The 22,726-nt window shown below is 33.2% G+C and overlaps 1 protein-coding gene across 1 annotated transcript; it reads right to left on the bottom strand.

Annotated features, from left to right (window-relative positions):
* Window positions 1–16,710: 16,710 nt before the first annotated feature.
* On the bottom strand, window positions 16,711–19,190 carry LOC108461507 ((+)-delta-cadinene synthase isozyme A-like). Its single transcript, XM_017761363.2, has 6 exons — window positions 18,982–19,190; window positions 18,627–18,894; window positions 18,158–18,530; window positions 17,820–18,038; window positions 17,588–17,726; window positions 16,711–17,451 (listed from the first exon to the last, which is right to left on the bottom strand). Exons 1-6 carry the CDS (start codon window positions 19,108–19,110, stop codon window positions 16,909–16,911), a joined length of 1,671 nt encoding a protein of 556 aa, XP_017616852.1. The 5' UTR covers window positions 19,111–19,190; the 3' UTR covers window positions 16,711–16,908.
* Window positions 19,191–22,726: the final 3,536 nt, after the last annotated feature.

The following is a 22,726-nucleotide window of genomic DNA, read 5'->3' on the forward strand; positions in this document are numbered from 1 at the left end:
AAGAAATAGAAGCTGGAGGAGAGAAAATCAAGTTAAAGATTGGTAAGAGAATAAGGTAAGTACATCAAGATTTCAATATGTTTTTAAGTTTGTTATTGTTGATAAATCATGGAAATAATGTTATAGTAGAGTTTTATTACATAAGGTCCTATGTTCTTGATATGTTAGTGAAGAGAAAATAAGAGAAAGTGATGAGAAATGGTGTAGAAAAAGAAAATAAGGGTGTTATAACATGGTAATTAATATCTTGCACTAAAACAGTTATGGACAGCAGCAGTAGTCTAACTTTGAAAAATCACCATAAATTTTATAAATTGAATTAGAAGATGAAAAAATATGGAATTAAATCTTAATGAGTCTAGTTTCTCATAGAAGAAACAGTGTAAGCAATGAATTTGTAAATTTTATATATAATGAATTTTGTGAGACAAGGTCAGAATGAATTCAGGTTCCCTGTTCAGACTTTGAAAAATAATAAAAAATGAAGAAAAATAATTAGAGGCTTAAATTTATATTTATAGAATTCTGAATGAGTCTAGTTTTATTAGAAACAAACTATAACATCATTTGAATTCTGTAAAAGGAGATAACTAATTTTTAGTGAAGAAGGGTCAGAACTATCAGACAGCAGAACAGGGGTGACTTTAATGAATAAACTGTACTAATTGGATAAACCAAAAATTCTGAAAATTTTATGATAAGAATACATGTGAGTCTAGTTTCAGGAAAAATTAACGGATCTTAATTTCGAGTTCTGTAGCTTAATATATAAATAATTTAGTGACTATGACGCAAATGGACAGTTTTGAATGTACATATAAGTAAATAGTGAAATTATTGATAATGTTACTTGTTGTATGTTATATAAATTAAGGATGTGGAATGGAGAGGAGGAGGAGGAAAATATGTATGAATATTCATCTAGCGTGGCTAATTTGCATGTTTTAGGCTCAGGGACTAAATTGAATAAAAGTAAAATTTTATGGGCAATTTTGTAAAAATGTCAGAAATGACTAAATTGCATGAAATAGATTATTTTATTATTTAAATTTATAAAATTTAACGAAATTATCAATTTAGTTCAAGATCGGGAAAACATGTTTTAGGGATTAAATTGAAAAGTGTTGAAATTATGGAAAATTTTGATATTTTATAGAATTCATGGACTGTTATCAATATATATGAGAATAATAGTTGGAAATAAGGATTAAATTGCAAGAATTTTACTTTCCGTCCCTAAGGATGAAATCGTCATTAATTAAAGTTTAGGGGCAAAATGGTAATTTTGCCTAGAGCATTAATTAAATGTATTAGAATATGAAATGAATGAAAATGATGATCAAATTTATTTATAAAGATCCGGACGACACAAATACGAGACTTGATCATGGAAAAGAAAATATATCAGAATAATGAAATAATAAACACGAGCAATCAATGAGGTAAGTTCGTGTAACTTGAATTATATTCTTAAATGCTTGAGATTGTATGTTATTGATGTGAATATGATTTGAATGTTCATTGTATGAAAATTTATAAAACATTGATATATTTGATAAAATGGGAAGAAATCCGGTTGAATGAAAGGAAAATTCGATGGATCTCGAAAAGGAATTGACGGTAAAAGGATCTAGCCGGACGGGTGATCCTATCTGATATAGCCCTCCCGAAGAATATGTGTAAAATGGATTTAGCCGGACGGGTAATCCAATTAGGTCTGAATTTAGCTTTGGACTGGTAATTGGATCCAAGCTCATTAGAGTAATTGTCGTTGCGGGAGATTTAGCTTTGACCGGTAATCCCGACAATACTCTATGAGTTTATATTGCGAGGATTTAGCTCGACCGGTAATCCCGCCGCAAGGATGAGGTTCATGGAGTGTGCTCTCGATATGAAATGTGTAAGACCATGGTTGAAAGATACCATGGCAACTGAGTGTAAGACCATGGTTGAAAGATACCATGGCAACTCGATATGAAATGTGTAAGACCATGGTTGAAAGATACCATGGCAACGTGATATGAATGAACAAGACCATGGTTGAAAGATACCATGGCAACATGACAGAAAATGAGTAAGACCATAGTTGAAAGACACTATGGCATCATGTCAAAGATAAATAAGACCGTGGATGGGAGACGCTCTAGCATCTGTTGAACAATTGATATTCGTGTAATATGTATCGGATGACGAATGGTTATATGAAATAATTATGAAGATAGATAAACGAAATAAGTATAAGTACATGAAATATAATTTATGTTAAGTTTGATATAAGCTATTACGGAATAAATATACATAAAATATATGGAAATGATGGAGCATGAAATATTGATATAATGAAATGAATGATATATGCTTATGAAGAAAGCGGTAAGAGCATGATATGTTTCATGACATGTACATATATGATTATCTTTGATATGTTGATACAAGGAAATTATGTAATTGAGACTATTATTAAACTCAAGTGCGATATGTCGAGAAAATAGATATATCAGTGTTGAATTTATATGAGATATGTGCAAGTATACTAACAATGTTGCTGTTTGATGCTTATACAACTGTCAAACTGTTGATTGAATGGTAATATATTTATTTATATGATGCATTGAATCGGTAAGTATTTAAATTTTTTTTAGTGATCTGTAAATGGTAGTAATGCTCCGAAACCCTGTTCTGGCAGCGGATACGGGTTAGGGGTGTTACATTCAGGGAAAAGGAAACCTGATCAAATCATTATTTCCAGGGATAGGGTTAGCGAGTCTCAATTAAATCAAGTTTTGATCAAGTTATTGAGTCTTGCAAGTTCCTTGACGAGAAGTAGAACCCTAAAGATTGTGATTATTGTTGTACGAAAAACCATCATACCAAGTTTTTTCAGCAGGGATCTCCTGACAATGTGCTACATGGTACTGTCATTGACAACAAAGTATGCCATCCAAAGAACAATGATTTTTTCCTTGGTACCCATGCTGGAATGATTGGAATCACGAGGCAGACCCACTATCATGTTCTCTTAGACCTAGCTGGGTTTTCGGCTGATGATCTGCAAGAGTTTGTTCATTCTCTATCCTATATGTATCAAAGAAGCACCACAGCCATTTTTTTGTGGCTCCTATTTGCTACGCTCATTTGGCAGCTTCACAGTTGGGGGCAATTTATGAAGATTAGGGATGCTTTAGAAACATCATCGAGTCATGGTGGGATGTATACTTCGGGAGTAATCTCTGTACCTCAGCTTTCCAGGTTGAAAGATAAAGTCAGAACTTCATTCTTGTCTGCTGAGAATCATTGAACCATGTTTTTGTAGGGTTTGACAAACAACAGCCAGGACTGTTGCTGGGGCAATCCCTTTCATGGGTTTATGAATCAAGATTTTTCCTCTAAGCTTTGATGGAGTCAAGAATTGAATACCTCTAGTAAACTTAACTTGAAAGTATTCATCTTAAGCAAACGTACCAAGAATGGATGGCATAGACTTATGACAAAGAAGGTTCGTCCAAAAAGATTTCATAAAGGAAACCTTGTGCTGAAAAAGATCATTCACATGCAAAAGGATGCCAAATTGGGAAGGGCCATATGCTGCGAAGAGGGCTTTCTCTAGAGGTGCACTGATTTTGACAAGAAATGGATAGGAAGAATTTATCTAATCCAGTGAATTCGGACTGGGTCAAGGAGTATTTTGTCTGAAGGAGAATGGAAGCCAAGGTGAAAACCCGCAAAGGGCACTTTGGGACTTCTATTTCAAAAAAAAAAAGAGAAAAAAAGAAAAAAAGAAAAATGGAGAGGCTAAAGTGAAAACCCGCAAAGGGCGCCTTGAGACCAAAGGGGTTTTGAGTTGAAAACCCGAAAGGGCAGCTCAAATTTGGAAAGTCATGCAGTAACTTTGCTATTCCGGATTCGACGAGAAGTGAAGTATGTTACATATCGAGGCATCAACGAATTACTATAGATCTTTTAAACACATGTTGAACTCAAGAAAGTCTTCATGGAGCTGGTGTATAGACGCTCAAGCGGCGATATCTGGGGCATCTGATTTCTATCCTATTTACTATCTTTGGATTCTTTTTCTTCGCAAAGATATGTTCTCAGGATAATCTTTTTGCATTCCTTCCAATAATTTGTCCAAATCTAATTATCCTCAGGATCCATATATTTGTCTCCCATTATTCATAAAGCATGTTGCATTGAAATAATGATAGATGAACTAAAATATCTTCACAAATAAAGTTTTGCATATTACTCTGGAAATTTCTAGATAATACAAGAAACTGAAACAAAATAATTGTTTAAGGAATTCTCATATGTATGGGTTGGAGATACTCGAGAGATTTTCTTCTTCAGTCCAAAAGGTGGTTGGACGTTTTAAGCAATATTGATCTTAAGAAAGGATCATTTCATAAACATTTTTAGTGGGTCGTAACATTTGGGGAATGGTACGGTAGACCAAATTGATGGAAAAGATTCGAGGCATACGAGCAGAGTATGATTGATATGTCGAGAAGAACAAGGTGGAAAGCTCGATAAATGAATAAGTGATGACTTCTGAAATAGGAGTTATTTTCATAAACATTTTGCATCATAATATGTCTAATTAGGAGCATGACATCTTAATTATTTGGCATAAGCATAAATTCCAGGAAATCAATTCTACAAGTGGATTTCCCAGTGGACAATGTAGCAAGATTGATTAAAAATTACAAAATTCATTGCCTTAATCCCCTAAGCAGTAGGGTAACAGGTTAAATTTGCAGATCTTATCTCCCTAAGCAGTAGTGGAGCAGATCGAAGACTCGCCTTAATCCCCTAAGTAGTAGGGTAACAGGTTCACAGATCTTATCTCCCTAAGCAGTAGTGGAGCAGATCAAAGACTCGCCTTAACCCCCTAAGCAGTAGGGTAACAGGCTAAAATTACAGATCTTATCTTCCTAAGCAGTAGCAGAATAGATCAAAGACGACTCTCCTTAATCCCCTAAGCAGTAGGGTAACAGGTCAAAATTGCGTATTTTATCTCCCTAAGCAATAGTGGGGCAGATCGAAGATGCACCTTAACCCCCTAAGCAGTAGGGTAACAGGTTAAAGTATAGCAGATCTGCCCTTTAGGTGTTCACGCTAAAGCAGATCCAAGATGATTTGGCGTCTCTGTATTGTCAGAGAACAAATCGAAGAAACAGATTTGGCATTTTCATATTCGACAGAGAGCAGATCGAAAACATAGCTGATTTGGCTTTCACATGCTTACGATGAAGCAAATCTAAGATGATTTGGCATCTCTGTATTGTCAGAGAACAAATCGAAGTTTGACGTCTCCATATTCGACGGAGGGCAGACATATAGCAGATCTGGCCTTCAGATGTTTATACTGAAGCAAGATCCAAGATGGTTTGGCATCCTTGTGCTTACAAGGAACAAATCAAAGACATAGCTGATTTGGCTTTCACGTGTTTACATTGAAGTAAGTTTAAGATGATTTGGCATCTCTGTATTGTCAGAGAACAAATAGAAGTTTGGCGTCTCCATATTCGACGGAGGGCAGACACATAGCAAATCTGGCCTTCAGATGTTTATACTGAAGCAAAATCCAAGATGGTTTGGCATCCTTGTGTTTACAAGGAACAAATCGAAGACATAGCTGATTTGGCTTTCACGTGTTTACGTTGAAGCAAGTCTAAGATGATTTGGCATCTCTGTATTGTCAGAGAAGAAATCGAAGTTTGGCGTCTCCATATTCGACGGAGGGTAGACACATAGCAGATCTGGCCTTCAGATGTTTATACTGAAGTAAGATCCAAGATGGTTTGGCATCCTTGTGCTTACAAGGAACAAATCGAAGACATAGCTGATTTGGCTTTCACGTGTTTACGTTGAAGAAAGTCTAAGATAATTTGGCATCTCTGTATTGTCAGAGAACAAGTCGAAGTTTGGAGTCTCCATATTCGACGGAGGACAGACATATAGCAGATCTAACCTTCAGATGATTAGACTGAAGCAGATCCAAGATGGTTTGGTATCCTTGTGCTTACAAGGAGCAAATCAAAGACATAGCTGATTTGGCTTTCGCGTGTTTACGCTGAAGCAAATCTAAGATGATTTGGCATCTCTGTATTGTCAATGAACAAATTGAAGAAGCAGATTTGGTGTCTCTGTGTTCGATAGAGAGCAGATCGAAGATATCAACATGACAGTCATGAGTTTGCAAGAAGCAGATTGAAGCCGTCAAGAGGCCAATTAAAGAAGATCAAGAACTCAAGACTCGGCAAGACCGGGAAAAATTGTTCTTTTTATAGTCTTTGCTCTATTCTTGTTACACAACAATGAGCAAAGAGGGGCAGCTGTAGACACTCAATTTTGCCCGGGCCCAGAAATAAGTCCAAAAACGAAGATTTCAGTCTAGAATTACAAATATAATTTGGCTCGATCGGAATGGCCCATTACTTGAAAAGATTTAAGGTCCATCTACAAGTTTGACTCATATGGAAATATAATCTTCAATGATATGCAATCTTAGATGTGATATGCAATCTTAGATATGATACAATCTTAGATATGATTGCAATCTTAGATATGATACAATCTTAGATATGATTGCAATCTTAGAATATGATATACAATCTTAGAAGATATGATTTTGTAATCTTGGAGATTTAATTTGTAGATATCCTTTAATCTTAACCGTTGATATAATTGATCTCTACCGTTGGATTTGGGGAGGCTCAACTATAAATAGAGGCCTCTCCCTTCATTGTAAAACAACTTGACTTCACTTGAGTTTTGGGAAGCAATAAGAATTCCTGAGAGCATTTACTCAAATTTCTCTCCCTCTTACGTTCTTATTTTCTACGGTTTGTTCTTATTTATTCTTTGTTCATCTTCGTTTTCTACCTTTTTTTATTTAATCCCTATCTCCTTGATTTTTTTAATTCTCTTTTATATTTTATTTTATTTTAATAATTTTAGTATTATATCAAATTATTTTTTATTAAATTCTATATTATTCATTGTTTTAAAAATATATTTCATTTAATTGAAAAAGTTTTTTCTTAAATAAGGCAATGTTTGGTGTTTAGAAATTAGGAAAATAGTGCCCTAACATGTCTGGGTTGCGATTTTTCGTTTGACTAAATAACCAAATATCCTTTTAATAAATTTTCAAAATCATGAGATAATTTTAGTTACGAGGATTTAAAACATCGTGTCCTAACATGCTGGATGTGATGTTTGTATACTTTCGGAACAAAAGAATCTCAAGTTTCAACTTTAAATTGTTCAAGTTTTAAAATCTTTTCAAATTTTCGACATTAGGACAATAAATAATCAATTCGGTACCAATTTGGGCGTTACGAGGGTGCTAATCCTTCATTGTGCGTAACCGACTCCCGAACCTGTTTTCTTGCATTTTGTAGACCAAAATGTTTTATAAAGGAGATCCAATCACACCTAAAAAGGTTGGTGGCGACTCCCATTTTCATTTTTTCAAAAAGTCGAGCCCCGTTTTTCAAACTTCCCTTTAAAAAATGGTTTCGACACTTTTTATATATGGAGATTAAACTCTTCATATTCTAATACGTAAATAGAAAAAGGGTTACAAGAATGTGAAAAGTTTAAGGAAGATTAAAAGTTAAATGTTAAAGAAGATGAAAAGTGGAAGATTAAGGAAGATGAAAGGTGAAAGGTTGAACATCCACTTTATATCATTTATAACACTTCCCCTTGGATGTCCATTGTATAAAGGATATGCCTCATTAAAAATCTTACTACAAAAAACCCTTTGGGACAAAAACCTAGTGAAGGAAAAACAATACATAATCCTTTGATACATAGTATATCACAACCAAAAAAATGTACTATGAATTTACTCCCTCTATGTAAGCATCATTTCAGATCTTTGACAACACAATTCAATTTTGAAAATTAACTTTTAAAATGTAGTAATAGGGAGTGTCTTAGTAAAAAGATTTGCCAAGTTCTCACTTGAACAAGTCTGTTGAACATTTATATCTCCATTCTTTTGTAGATTATTTGTGAAGAAATTTTTTTTTAATATATGTTTTGTTCTATCACCTTTAATATTTCCTTCATTAAGTTGTGCAATGCAAGCTGTATTATCTTCATATAAGATTGTTGGAGCTTATTTTTCAGAGCATAAACCACAATCTTTTCGTATGTGATGAATTATAGACCTTAGCCACACACATTCACGACTAGCCTCATGGATTGCAAAAATCTCAACATGAGAAGAAGTAGTAGCAATTGTTTGTTTCATAAATCGCCAAGAAATTGCAGTACCACAATATGTGAAAACACAACCAGTTTGTGATCGATCATGTAAGGATCATATAAGTACCTTGCATCTGCAACAAATTCTGTTTTGGGTAGGTTAGGGAAAAATAAACGTATATCTATTGTACCTTGAAGATAACAAAAAACATGTTTAATCTCATTCCAATGTCTTCAGGTTGGACAAGAGCTAAGTCTTGCTAATAAGTTGACAGCAAATGATATATCAGGTCATATATGACTAGAAAAATACATCAATGCACTAATATCACTAAAATATGGTACTTCAGGACCAAGAAAATCTTTATCTTTTTCCCAAGGATGGAAAGTGTCTTTATTTATATCAAGTGACCTAACAACCATTGAAGTGCTCAATGAATGTGCATTATGCATATAAAATCTTTTTAGAATTTTTTCTATATATATTATTTGATGCACCAGAATTTTATTCTTTTGGTGCTCAATTTGTAACCCTAGCCAAAATCTTGTCTTTCCAAGGACTTTTATTTCAAATTCTTTCTTTAAGCACTCCATTGTCACTAAAATCTTTTCAAGAGTCCCAATGATATTTAAATCATTAACATACAAAATAATTATAACAAATCCTGATTTGAACCTCTTTATAAAAATACATGAGGTAATGGGATCATTCTTATAACATTCCCTCAATAAATACTCACTAAGGCGATTATACCACATGCGCCCAAATTGTTTCAATCCATAAAGGGATCTGTTTAATTTGATTGAGTTATGTTCTCAAGAATATGAATTAGCTACTTTTGGCAGTTTAAAACCTTATGGGAGTTTAGTGTAAATGTTATTATCAAGTGGGTCATATAAATAGGTTGTAACTACATCCATTAGGTGTAAATCAAACCCTTCTCTTATTTCTAGACTAACCAATAATCTAAAAGTAGCTGCATCCACCACAGGAGAGTATGTCTCTTCATAATCAATACCAGGTCTTTGTGAAAATCTTTGTGCAACCAAACGCGTTTTATAACTCACAATTTCTCCCTTTTCATTTCTCTTTCTCACAAAAACCCATTTATCTTCACAAGAGATTTTAACTCCGCCTCAATTGATTTTTTCGATTGTGGCCAATCATCTCTTTGTCTACATTCTTCAATTGACATTGGTTCATGATCCACATTGTCATTCAAAATATGTAATGCTACATTACATGCAAATATGTCATCAACGTCAATTTGATTTCGGTTCCACTTAATTCTTTACATGACATAATATGTTGAGATCTCTCCATTATCAAGCACCTGAGATTTTTTTGAACTTTAGTCATGTCTAAAATCTCTTCTGGTGATCCTTTTAAAGTCATTGCTTCCTCGATCTGACCATCATATGTTTTTTCTCATTTTCTTTTTCGAGGATTCTTATCTTTAAAACCGATTGGTCTACCACGCTTCAAATGTGCTTTAGACTCATTAGCAACTAGAGTTTGTCCTTCACGGACATAAATTTTGATTGGAGCATTTACAGCTGGTATGTGTGATTTTGTCACTTTTTTTGGATCAGTAAATGTTCCTGACAATTGATTTGCTAAACTTTGTAAATGAATTATCCTCTGAACCTCTAGTTCACATTGTTGTGTATGAGGATCAAGATGAGACAATGATAATTCATGCCAATCTATTTATTTTTCCAACTATTTATTTTCTCCCCCTAACGTTGGAAAAATTGACTCATTAAAATGACAATCAACAAATCGAGCTGTAAATAAATTCTCTGTTGATGGCTCAAGATATTTAATTATTGATGGGGATTCATATCCAACATATATTCCTAACCTCATTTAGGGACTTATCTTAGAGCATTGTAGTGGAGCAATCAAAACATATACAATACATCCAAAAATTCTCAGATGGTAAATATTTGGTTATTGACCAAAAAAATCTGTAACGGGGAGAACTTATGGTAACTTGTTGGCCTGACTCAAATTAGTGATGTTGTATGTAGTATGGCATGGCCCAAGTAGAAATTGGAAGTTTTAACTTCATAAGTAATGGTATTGCAATCAATTGGAGACGTTTGATTAATGATTCAGCAAAATTTTTCATTTTGATTAATGATTCAGCAAAATTTGTCATTATCACAAACAAAATTTGTCTCTATTTTCTTCCCTATAGAATAATCTAAAAGAAAGATATGGCCACCAGAAAATTGTAATTCTTCCTAAAGCTCGTTATGATTGACTGTATTTGAGATTACAAGATTTTAAATCTGTGAGTGAATATAACTCAGCTATATTGAAAATCACTTCCTAATTGAAATTTTGTGGAGAGAACATAGCTGATGAGAATACGTTAGAAAAAACATACTCCACATTTCATGCAAATAATATTGTCCTACAAACACAATATCGTGAAAAAGGTTTTAAGAAATATTCTGAGTTAATATCTTGTCTTCTTGTGGTTGAGCAAAATAAAGAACTGCTAATGAAAAATAATGAGTCACGTCTAACTGGCTCTACTCCATTCCCTGAAGTGAATGTGACATCATATAACGGAAAAGATAAAGGCTCAAGGTATATAATACATTTTATCATGATGTCCATTATGATAAAATTACTTGTGTTTATAATTTGTTTCATTTTTTCAAAGTTCTACTAATCTCTTAATTTGTTAAAAACTTCTAACATGGTCAAATTCATTTAATTTAATTTATGACTAAATTGTTGTAATTATTTGAGTATTTGTTTTCCTATTATGTTATGCTTGAAAGTTTTGTTAAGGGATTAGTTATGTTTATTTGAAAGTTTGTTAAGGAACTACTTATATTTATATTAAATTTATATTGTAATCATAGCTAGCTTTAGGAAGTATTACGGTTTTCCGGTGATCATATCTTTTTTTAGACTATTCCAAAAGACAAGTAGATCTTTAACGGTCAAATATTCAGTCTTTAGTCCCTCATGGAGGTGATGGCGAAGAAATATCATAGCTTTGGCCTTATCTTGACTAGATATTTCATTTCCTTCATTAATAGTTTCACTAAGGCCTTTTGCATCTAAGTGTATTTCAGAATCTAACATCCATGATAAATAGTTCTTTCCAGTGATATCAAGAGCCACAAATTCAAGTTTTGCAAGGTTCAACATTGATGATATAGATTGATTTAAACTAACAAAAAATGCAACTCTTGGATTAATTTAAGTGCTCGTGTTGATAATGTATTATAAACAAAAATAATAGATTAAAGATGGATATTAGAATATGAGGATTTTTATTGCATTCTATATTTTTCATCATTTTTTCAAGTAGCATACTCCTCTCTATATATAGGAGATTAGACTCTTCATACTTTAATACATAAATAGGAAATGTGTTATAAGAAGATGAAAAGTTTAAGGAAGATTAAAAGTTAAAGGTTAAAGAAGATGAAAAGTGAAAGGTTAAAGGAGATGAAATGTGAAATGTTGAATATCCACTTAATAACATTCATAACACATAGTACTTTATATAAACTTTAGACATTTAAACATTTTGGTTAAGTTAATACCATTAACTAGGACAATTCTAAAATGGTAAGTTTATAGTTTAACTATTTTAAGTTTATAAAATTAATATAATGATAAAATTACATTTTAAATTTAAAAAAACTTATAATTCAATTATATTTCAAAAAGACTTGGACCTTAAATAAAAATATTATGTATAATTTTAAATAATGAAAATAAAATTACTTTTATTCAAATTTAATACTACTTCTTGCTTTAAAGTTTAAATGTTTTCTAATGTTGTGAATGAGTATAGGAAGGAATTTTCTCCTGAGTTGATTTGTTTATTTCAAATCCGGGTTAGTGGTGCTAGGGCCAATGGTATTATTAAAAAAATCAAATATTCTAATTCTTTTTGGGTCAAGGCTAATAAGTCTGCTGGTGGAATTTGGTTATGCTGGAATAAGGATATTCTAGTGAATATTTTGGAAATTCATTGTCATGTGATGCCTTTGAGGATTTGCAATAAGTAAGGTTCTAATAGTTTTATTTGTTCAATTGTTTATGCTAGTCCACAATCAACAGTAAGAAGGAAGATATGGAAGTTGTTGGATTCTTTGGTAAATTAATTAGTTGGTCCTTGGATTCTGGCTGGAGATTTTAACTTGATTATTGATAGCTTAGAAAGGGCGAATGGTGCTTCTATTTCAAGAATTGGGTGCAGATGGTTTAGCAAGTTTTTATTTAGAAATGGATTGCAAGATTTGGGAGCTAGTGGAGCTCAATTTACCTGGTGTCAAGGGGACTTGTCTCAGAGATTGGACAGGGTTGTTTGTAATTCAGATTAGGATTCTGTGTGTCTAATTCTTATGTTAAGAATCTTCATAGATTGAAATCGAATTATAGGTCGATTTTAATCACGCTCTGTCCGAAGGTGAGCAAAAGTGATAGGCCATTCCGTTGTCTTACTAGTTGGATGTTTCATGTAGCTTTTTAATACCTAGTTAGTGATAATTGAAACAATGAGATGACGGTTGATGAGATTTTGGAGCATTTCCAAGAAGCAGTTCATGATTCGAATAAGCTTGTTTATGGTAACATTTTTGTGCATAAAAGGAGGTTGATTTTAGAGTTGGAAAGGGTGCAAAGAGTGTTGAAGTGGCAAAATTCTTTAGGACTTTGCTATCGTGAACTTGAACTTCAACAGAAAATAATAAAAGTGCTAAAGCATAAGAAGTTGTTGTGGTTTCAAAATTTAGATCAGTTTGGCTCAAGAATGGTGATAGGAATACAAATTACTCTTATAGCGTACATTGGCTAGGCAGAAAAGGAACAAGATAGAGGGTCTTACCATTAAGAGTGGTGATTGGTACTTTGGTGACACAGAGTTGAAGCAGCATGTTGTAAATTTTTTTAGAGAACTTTACATAGTGGATTATTTAGTTAGTGGTGTGTTTCCATGCTATGGTAAATTTCCTTCAATGTAGTCTAATGAAAGGAGGAGTCTACTCTTAATGGTTTTTGAAGATGAGGTTTAGGGCGGATGGTTTTCAGGGGAAGCTTTTTCAATCATAATGGGATATTGTTGGGCCTCAGATATATTCCCTAGGCAGGCATACTTTGGGGGGTCAGTTGTTAGATCCTAATTTGAACAAAACTTTGTTGGTACTATTGCCTAATGTCCAAAGCCCGAAGGGAATTTATCAGTTTAGACCGATAAGTTTGTGTACAGTTATTATGATTATTACAAAAACTATAGTTAATAGACTGAGACCACTGATGGTTCAGCTAACTTGTTAGAACCAAGTAAGTTTTATCTCAGCCAGGATTATCATTGATAATATAGTTATGGCACAAGAAGCTGTGCATTCTTCGAAGGATTTTTAAGGTAGTAGATATTGGATAGTTCTAAAGATCGATTTAGAGAAGTCTTATGATAGAATCAAATAGGATTTTTTAAAGGACACACTGTCTAAAGTTAGGTTTCCTCTGAATTTAGTTGATTTGATTTTAAACTGTCTCATTGTCGACTCTTCAGGTTTTTTGGAATAGTGTTGTTACAAAGCCTTCAAGCCTATGAGGGGAATAAGGCAGGGAGATCCACTATTTCCTTATCTTTTTGTATTTTACATTGAGAGACTAAGGCATCTAATTGGGGAGGCGGTTGAACGAGACTCTTGGAAGCCTTTATTTCTTTCACGTAGAGGCCCGGTCGTATATTACTTGTTCTTTGTTGACGATTTAATGCTATTTGGTGAAGCTAATAGGGGTCAAACAGATATTGTAAATGGTATTTTGGACACATTCTGTCATTTTTCTGGTCAAAAAGTGGATAGAGGTAAATCACAGATTTTTTCTCCTAATACACTAGACAACCTTGCGGATACTATTTGTGTTGACATAGGTTTTAACCGAGTAGAGGATCTTGTTATCTACCTTGGATTACCATTGTTATATAATAGAGTTACGATGAACAAAGTAAAGAAAAATTTAACTGGGTGAGAAGCGAGGAAATTGTGTTTGGTTGGATGTATAACTCTAGCAAGTTCAATTCTCTTAGCTATTCCAAATCATTTTGTGTACGATGTGTATCCTTATTTTTGTATGTAAGAGGATTGAGAATATTGCTCATAACTTCATTTGGAAAGCTAGTTTGAGGTTAAGAAAACCCGCATTGTTATCTTAGGGTGAGTGTTTTCGTCTGCTAGACTCTGAGGCATGGTTCTGAGAAACTTCCAAGATTAGAGCAAATTTTTCTTATTGAAGCTTGGTTTTTAGTGCTTTCAAATACATATTCCTTGTGGGTTAGAGTGATAAAGAGTAAATACAACGTACAGGGTTTGCTTCCAAGCTCTATTTCCAAAAGTAACTATTGTTTCATTTGGAGGTCTTTAATGAAGTTCTGGCCAGAAATCATTGCTAATGTCTACTGGTTCGTTGGAGATGGTCGTCTAACGAACTTTTGGAATGATTTGTGGCTTAAGCAAGTGGGTTCTCTCCGTGATTCCTACATAGGTCCTGGACAGCCGGATGGCACTTTGTGAGTTTACAACATGGTATTTAAGAATGGAAGCTAAGACTAGAGTCATCTTAGTGATGTTGTATCAGGTCATATTATCTTGCAAATTTCAGCCATAATGTCACCGTCACTTGAAGCGGGTTAGGATTGCCTAGCTTTGAAATAGATGAAAAGAGATGTGTTTTCTTTTGCCAAAACTTATAGGAAGTTGGTCTATGTTGAAAACACTGTTTCTCCTATTGTTTAGAGTTTGATATGGAAAGCGAGGGCACCTCAGAGGGTAAGAGTGCTCTTGTGGATTTTTTGGAAGAATAGGTTGCTGACAAATTGTAAAAGAGTGCGAAGACATATAACTAGCGATGGTGATTGTCCTTGATGTAGTAGTGTTTTGGAAACGGAGGTCTATGCTATTTGGGATTGCGCTTTTTCTAGAGTTGTATGGCTTGCTGTGGTTCCAATGTGAGTTTATAATGTTTTTTTATCTCTATCATTTAATGAATGGTTCTTATGGAATTTACATAATAAAGGGAGTTGTAGTAATACTGATATTGATTGGCAAACTCTGTTCTCAAATTCATGTTGGTTTCTTTGGAAAAACAAAAATTCATTTGTTTTTTTCTAACAGTAATAGTTGTGTTCCAGCCCTTGTGGATATATGTTATACGTGGGCAAGGAGTTATGCAGAGATGAATTTGAAATTGGATCATCCTAGATCTATGTGCTCTTTATTGAATTGGTCTCGTCCAACGAGGGATTGGATAAAGCTTAATAAGAATGGGGCAGTGTCACATAATGGACTTCATGCGTCCATTGGAAGTGTACTTTAAGACTCAAATGTAGAATGGTTGTGTGGTTACTCGATGTCATTGGGTAAGGACTCCGTTTTCAAAGTTGAAGCCAGAGCGAAGGTGGAAGGTCTTTTTATAGCTTGGGGAAAGGGGTTCAAGAGGATTGAGGTGGAATGTGATAATGCTTTGTTAATAGAATTGTTGTTAGCAGCTTGTGGGGCTAATAGTAGCTTGGTGGAGTTAAGGCTGTTGCATCAGCTTTTGTGTAGGAAGTAGGATGCAAGAGCATGCCACATCTCAAGGGAACATAATGGGATTGCAGATCATATGACTAAATGTGCTGCAATTGGTAATCAATCTTACAGTTGTTTGAAGAACCTTCAGTTTTGGTACAAGATTTATTTATTGTTGATCACACTGTATCATTACCTACATAATGTTAACACGTTGATGTAACCACTTTATGCTATTTCTTTTTACCAAAGAAAAATGTTTAAATGTTTTCAAGAATCATTTTAATTCAAAAGAATACAAACAAAAATAGAAACATGGAATATTGAACATGCACCAAATTATGTAACCTCTTAAAAGAAAAGAATATATTATAAATTTTGCCTAAATATTTTAAATTGCCAATGATAATCGTATGCAAATTTTAATGGCGTATTAAGACATTTAATATATGTTGTAAAGTATAAATAAAAGAAATAGTAGAATAATGCATAAATTTTTTTATATACAATAAGGAAACGTGATGAACTATGTCTCACTTAAATTGCAATATTTAATTGTTTTTGTTTTTGTTAGTTTTTAAACCGTACGTATAGAAAGTCATTATCCAAACATAATCAATATGAAATAAAAGTTCATTCGATGGTTTTTTTTAATTACAAATTAATGATAATTCATGTATCACTTTTCTTTTTAAAAATAAAATATAACAATTGCAAATCCGAATTTTTACAAATGAAATTTTCTTTTGCTAGCAAAAATAAAACACCAATTATATTAAATTAATTTAGTAATACCATATCTAATAATTTACTCTACACGAATTAAAGTGCCTTGTATTATTATTTGATATTTTATGAAAATCAAACTGATTTATGATTTTTATGACCAATCTAAATGTATTGTTAAATAGAATGTATAATTGGTTAAGATATCAATTCAAGCTATAAAATGATATAAACATCTTGACTTATAATATGTGCTAGATTAAAAACAGAAAAAGAAATACAAAGAGGTCGAATTTATCAACCTTTTACATAAAAGAAGAAAACAAATAAATTAAAATCAATTCGCAATTTAACTTAATTTATTAATTCAATTGCTCAATGAATTACATCTTCAACCGGCACATAGGTTCAAAGTGGAATTGGATCGATGAGCAATGAAGTGATCCCACCTTTAGCAGCTTTGCCAACATGTGTATAACCATCTCCTTCTCTGTAAAGCACATCCATCACTCTTGCAAGGTTGAGACTTCTATTTAGAACAGGTACTGGCATTTCTGTTGGTTTCAGGAACCCTTCGTTAATGTCCTTCCAGGAGCTTTCTATATGCTTGTTGAATTCGTCATATGCCTCTTGTGCCGTTACGCCATATTGTTCCATGTAGCACTCGATGGCTGAGCAATCATCTTCTCTCCGATGCTTGAACTTGTGTTCAGCTATGTCATCCATGAACCTGCAAATTATTGTGGAAGCTGTGATGATCTTAGGGTCATTGGTTGCCCATTCAAATGTCTCTGGAGTTATAACATCTCCCATGCCCACAAAAGCTGTAATAGCAAGCATGCCATAGCCCGAGGTTGGCAATGCATTATCTCTAAACTCCTCAAATGTTGGTTTGTAGTTTTGATGGGTCCATTTGGCTTCCAAAAGGTAAGCTTGAGCAAGTCGTATCATCTGCACGAACATCAAAATCCAATAATTAATACTAACATACATTTCAACTATATAGCTTCATCAAAACAAAATTGGATGTTAATTTTTGGATGATTATAAATAATTTTATATCCAAGTTAACTGTCAATCTACTTACCGCCTTTCTTGCATATTCGACACGATATTGTCTCCCTTGCTTTGCCATTAGTTGCTCCATTTCCTCATAAACATCTAATAGTGCCTTATAGCTTATTTTCATGAATTCTGGGAGCTCATCCATACATTTAATATCCCACCTGAAATCCATTTTCAAGGCTAAATGTTTAATATTCCATAATTGATCACATACTTCAAAGTAAATGTATATTCACAATTTCAATAAATCTAACCTCTCGATTGCATCTGTATAGGGAATAAGTTCATCATATGTTGCATATGAGTCATATGTATCATCTACTATGGATGCCATGGCTATTACTTTTGTCATCATCTTTCTACCAAGAGAGTATTGTGGCTCAAAGTATACTCCCATTATCCAAAAGTAACCTTCAACCACTCTATCTCTCGCAAATGGTAACTTTTTTGTAAAGTCTAAATCCTTCCACCACCTATATATATATAAAAGGAAAAAAAACAAACATCAGATTTCAAACCCATTACCACAACCTAATCTTCATTTCACTTAGTAGAGTGTTAGGATTTTGAAGTCTAACATTCAAACTCTTACCTACAAATTTCACTTAGCTCTTTTCTATGCAAAAGCTGTAACAAGTTGAAATCTATCTTTGCAAATTCCAACAATGCCTTATTATGGGATTCAATATCCTGGTATATCGAAATGTATCGCCTAGCCTCGACCCTTGGCAAGCCTCTTCGGATGGACTGTTTTAAGGCATGTGCAACTTGTTCCGACAATGGATACTCTAAAGTCGGTGCTGCAAGAGTTAGGTGAATGGTGGTGAAAGAAATTGCCTCATTCAATATATCTTCCCCATGCACCCGCATATACGAAGCTTCATAAAGCTCCAACAGTCCTTGCACATCAGTGGTTATGGATGACATGAAATTTCCTTCCTCATCTTTGAACTTATCGAATACCTCTGCTCAAACAGTACCCAAAAGTCATTATCAAACACATTGGTAGGCTCAATTAAAAAAAAAATAATTAGGATAGCTAAAAGAAAAAACTAAATTACCACATGAGACATTAAAGCCATGCTCTCTAAGTAATCGAAATCGAAGAGAGGTGGTATAGAGATCATTGTCGACATCATTGTTGTCATGGTATATAGCTTCTAATGAATCTTCAATCTCTTCCTCAAAATGGTAATAGACACCCAACCTTTGGACTGCATCAATAAGGGGCAGCTTTTGGGTTGAATTATCACCCATGGGAGCCACAAGCATCCGCCTAACTTCTTCTTTTAATTCTTCAAATCGGAGTTGAGTTGCAGTATCAATATCCTGCTCAAAAATGAAAATTTCTTCGTATTAAATACAATTTATTTAAAAAATATTAAGATCAATAAAACGACAATACAAAATATGTACCTCATTAAGGCAATTGAGGAAGATATCTCCCCAAATGCCAGGGTGAAAATCAGCCTTGGGACGATTTTCCATGTTGCATGGAATGGAAGTATAGGGTGAAGCAAGGATTTGAGAAACTTGTGAAGCCATGTATTTCTCTTGTTGGAACCAAATAGATTGTTCAAAATGCTAATAAATTTGTGTTCTTAAATTAGCACAGATGTTTGTGTGAGGCTAAGTATGCAATTGCAGCCGGTATTTATAGATACCAGATTACTCACTCAAGTCAAAGAAAGACGATTTCGAAAACTAAGGAAAATTATAAAAAATTAAAAAGAAAGAAAGAAAAACATGAGCATATGGTAAGTAGGAATGTAAATAAAATGAAAAGTCCCCTTTCTTACTTTTGTTGGTTTCTATCTATTTGTTCCAAGTTGATGACTGCAAAAACATTTACTAAATATTTAATTAAGAAATGTGGTAGGCTGTATATATATATATATATATATATCCATTTTGTTTACTTTGACAGAATTGAAGTCATCTATCTATTAGCAGACTCTTCGTCACCAACCATTCTGATTTATATATTGTTGAAATTTCTTTAATAAACTGAAGTGGCCTGTTGGTCAAGACTTTGAGTATTAACCATGCTTCCGAGCGGAGCAGTAGATTATATAAAAAAGTGAACAAAGATTATATATTACTAGTTATATTAACACCTAATTCTCAGGAATTTGAAATTTTATTTTTAATTATTTAAAAAATACGTCATTGTTTTCTATTTAAGATAAATCAATATTTTTTTAAATAACCAAGGAACATTAAATTATGATGCATATTAGTAATGTGAGAGAAAAATTTGTATGACTCTTGCAACTTTGAAGTACTAATAAATTATTATGCTTGTGATGTTTGATTTTTTTCTTTTTTTTAGAATATGAGGTATTTTTTCGTCTATATTATTTCGATTATTAATTTGATAGGATATTATTTTGGTTATTAGTTTGATAATGCATTATTAATTCTTATTATACATATTATATGTGGTTGTACTACTTGAAGAATTGTTTTTGGTATTTCTCATCTTTTAACTTATTTTTATCTTTCATACCCCAACCATCTTAGCTAGAAAAAGAATAAATTATACTATTTTCCACTAAATTATAAATATTTTTTGGGCACTTAATTAAAAAATTTTACGATTTAATTACTAAAGCTTTTAAATATTTTTATAACCCGACTATTCAATTGCTCCTTTTATTTGTATAATAATAATTTTAGTCCTTGTTTTTTATAATTTCTATCAATTTAACTATGATTATATATAAAATGATAAAAATGAAATTCTTTTAAAATTTTAAAATAAAAGCATACAAAAACTTCAAAAATAGATCAAGTGTGAGAAAATGAGGAAAATTATTTTAAACCGTCCAAAATTATGAATTCTCTGTTTTTTACCTTTTCTGCTTTCTTAACATAGCTTCTTCAATATAATAAAAAAAACCTAGTTTTTAATAATTTTGAATTTTTTTTATCATTTTATATATAATCAAGGTCAAATTCACAGAAAATATGAAAATTGAGGACTAAAATTTTTCCAATAATGGGGATTGCCCTTTTCTTTTGCATTACCAACAGTATTTAGGGGCTTTTCCATGCAATTTAACTAATGCAATTAAAATGTTTATGTTGGGGATCGACTCGTATAAACAACGAGAAAGTAAAAGTGAAAAGGAACGAGCACAAATATTCTATCAAGATGTAGTCGCATATGAGTTTTGGTGAGAATTTCGTAGTAACTATAGAGAAAATTTTGTTCTCGAGTTAGGACTTTGTTTTCAGGGTTTGAGATTGTACGTTTAATACTTTTAGGTTTATTTTCTCCATATCGTACTCCTGTTTGTTTACTCATTTAGTCAAAAGCCAATACTTCCTTTGCCCATGATTTGTCCCTCTTTGAGGGTTTTCCACGTAAAATATTTGTATTTGTTCCTCTTCACTTTTACTATCTCATTGTTTATACGAGTTGATCCCCAATAATTAGTATTAAAGCTACGGTTCAGCTTTAGCAGATCGACTCATTTGGTAACACAACAACGTTTTTGGATATCAAGAAGTTCGATAGATCATACATTTCAATTTTTGGTAGTTTCGAATAATTATGGAGGTAGCTGATGTGGTTGACGATAAGGGTGATAATTCGTTGCGCTTCACATAATCTAGTTGAAGGTGGAGTCGTGTCAGATGTCAAGCATGTGCCTGATTTAGAGAAGAATCTAATCCCCTTTTGGTCTTTAGGACTCAAATGGTTCGCAGAGGGTTACAATCAAGTGGAGATAGTTAACGCTTTATCTCATTTTTGGGTATTACAGGCTCTTATTTTATTATACAACTTTGATTTAAAGACGTTGTATTTCAGTTCCCAAGTACGAGCACGATTTAGACTTGGTTGACATTATGCAAAATTTGAGTTTGGCCCGTGATGGGCAATGGAAAAGGAGGCATGGTAAATACAAGTCAAGGTGGAGATTTGTGGGGTGTGTCTCGCATTTATCGGACATGTTACAAGCACCTTAGACGAGAATCGATGAGCAACTGAAGAAGGGTTGAAATAGACCCAATGCTAGGACGAAAAGGTCTTTAACATCGAAACGATGCAATAAAATCCCAACTTAAGTCAGTAGTGACGTCATGACAAGCACATATGGGACGTCACGGCGACGAGACGTATTCTTCATGTAAGCAGTTGTGTTTTAGACTTCAAGAAGGACTGCTTTTCCCAGTTGGACTTTGATTATTACAAGGATATTTTAATATGATTAGAACTCTAATCTAAGCCTATTTAAAGGGACAATCGTATCCCTGTTTTGTTACGCCAACCAACAAGGGCTTTTCTTAAAGGCAACAAGATGTAGTCGCATATGAGTTTTGGTGAGAGTTGTTGAAGAAGGAAATGTGAAAGAGACAATTACAATATGCATCAAAGTTGTTCTATTATTGATGAACACTGAATTGATTAAAAATAAAGCATAAATGCCTATATTTATAGGCTTACAAAGAAACTACCTTAACACAAAAATAGCTAACAACTTATTCAATTAAACTGAAAATAAAATCTGGAACTAACAAAGATTATACCAAGATTCTTGGTCAACTAAACAACCCACTACTTTGAATTAATTCTCAACAAGAGTTTCGTGGTAACTATGAAGAGAATTTTATTCCTGAGTTAGGACTTTGTTTTCTAGGTTTGGGATTGTTCATTTAGTACTTTTAAATTTATTTTCTCCATATTTTACTCTCGCTTATTTACTCATTTAGTGAAAAGTAAATACCTCATTTTCCAGTGGTTTTTCCCTCTTTGAGGGTTGTCTACATCAATATTTGTGTGTTTGATCTTCTATTCTTATACTTTTATTTTATCATTGAATGCTATTCCACTTATTTGTTAATGATTTAACAACAAAAATTAAAATTTTGGGATGTGACACCATGAGTTTAGGGCTCTTTACCTTGGTTAAGAACTAACATGTCCTACCGATGGCAGCACCCATACCGCTAGGCTGGTTAGCATCTATCATGCCTTACTAGAAACCCAGCACTCATGCCAATTTGGTTAGTAACTAGCATGCCCTACTAGTGGCCCATCATATATTGATACCGAGCTTATACCCTAAGGAATTCACATCTATTTCCTACCACATACATGCACACATAGATGGTTACATGCAATAGATTACCAAAGTTCCATGAAGACGGTTTC

This window comes from Gossypium arboreum, chromosome 2 (assembly GCF_025698485.1).
Source record: "Gossypium arboreum isolate Shixiya-1 chromosome 2, ASM2569848v2, whole genome shotgun sequence".
Taxonomy (NCBI): Eukaryota; Viridiplantae; Streptophyta; class Magnoliopsida; order Malvales; family Malvaceae; genus Gossypium; species Gossypium arboreum.

Bases quoted from the DNA above. Each gene is read 5' to 3' on its own strand.
- LOC108461507 (XM_017761363.2), bottom strand. From the start codon at position 19,110: ATGGCTTCACAAGTTTCTCAAATCCTTGCTTCACCCTATACTTCCATT. The intron at 18,039-18,157 runs GTAAGAGTTTGA...ATATATATATAG, and splicing joins GAGCTAAGTGAAATTTGTAG to GTGGTGGAAGGATTTAGACT. The intron at 17,452-17,587 runs GTAAGTAGATTG...ATGTTCGTGCAG, and splicing joins TCGAATATGCAAGAAAGGCG to ATGATACGACTTGCTCAAGC.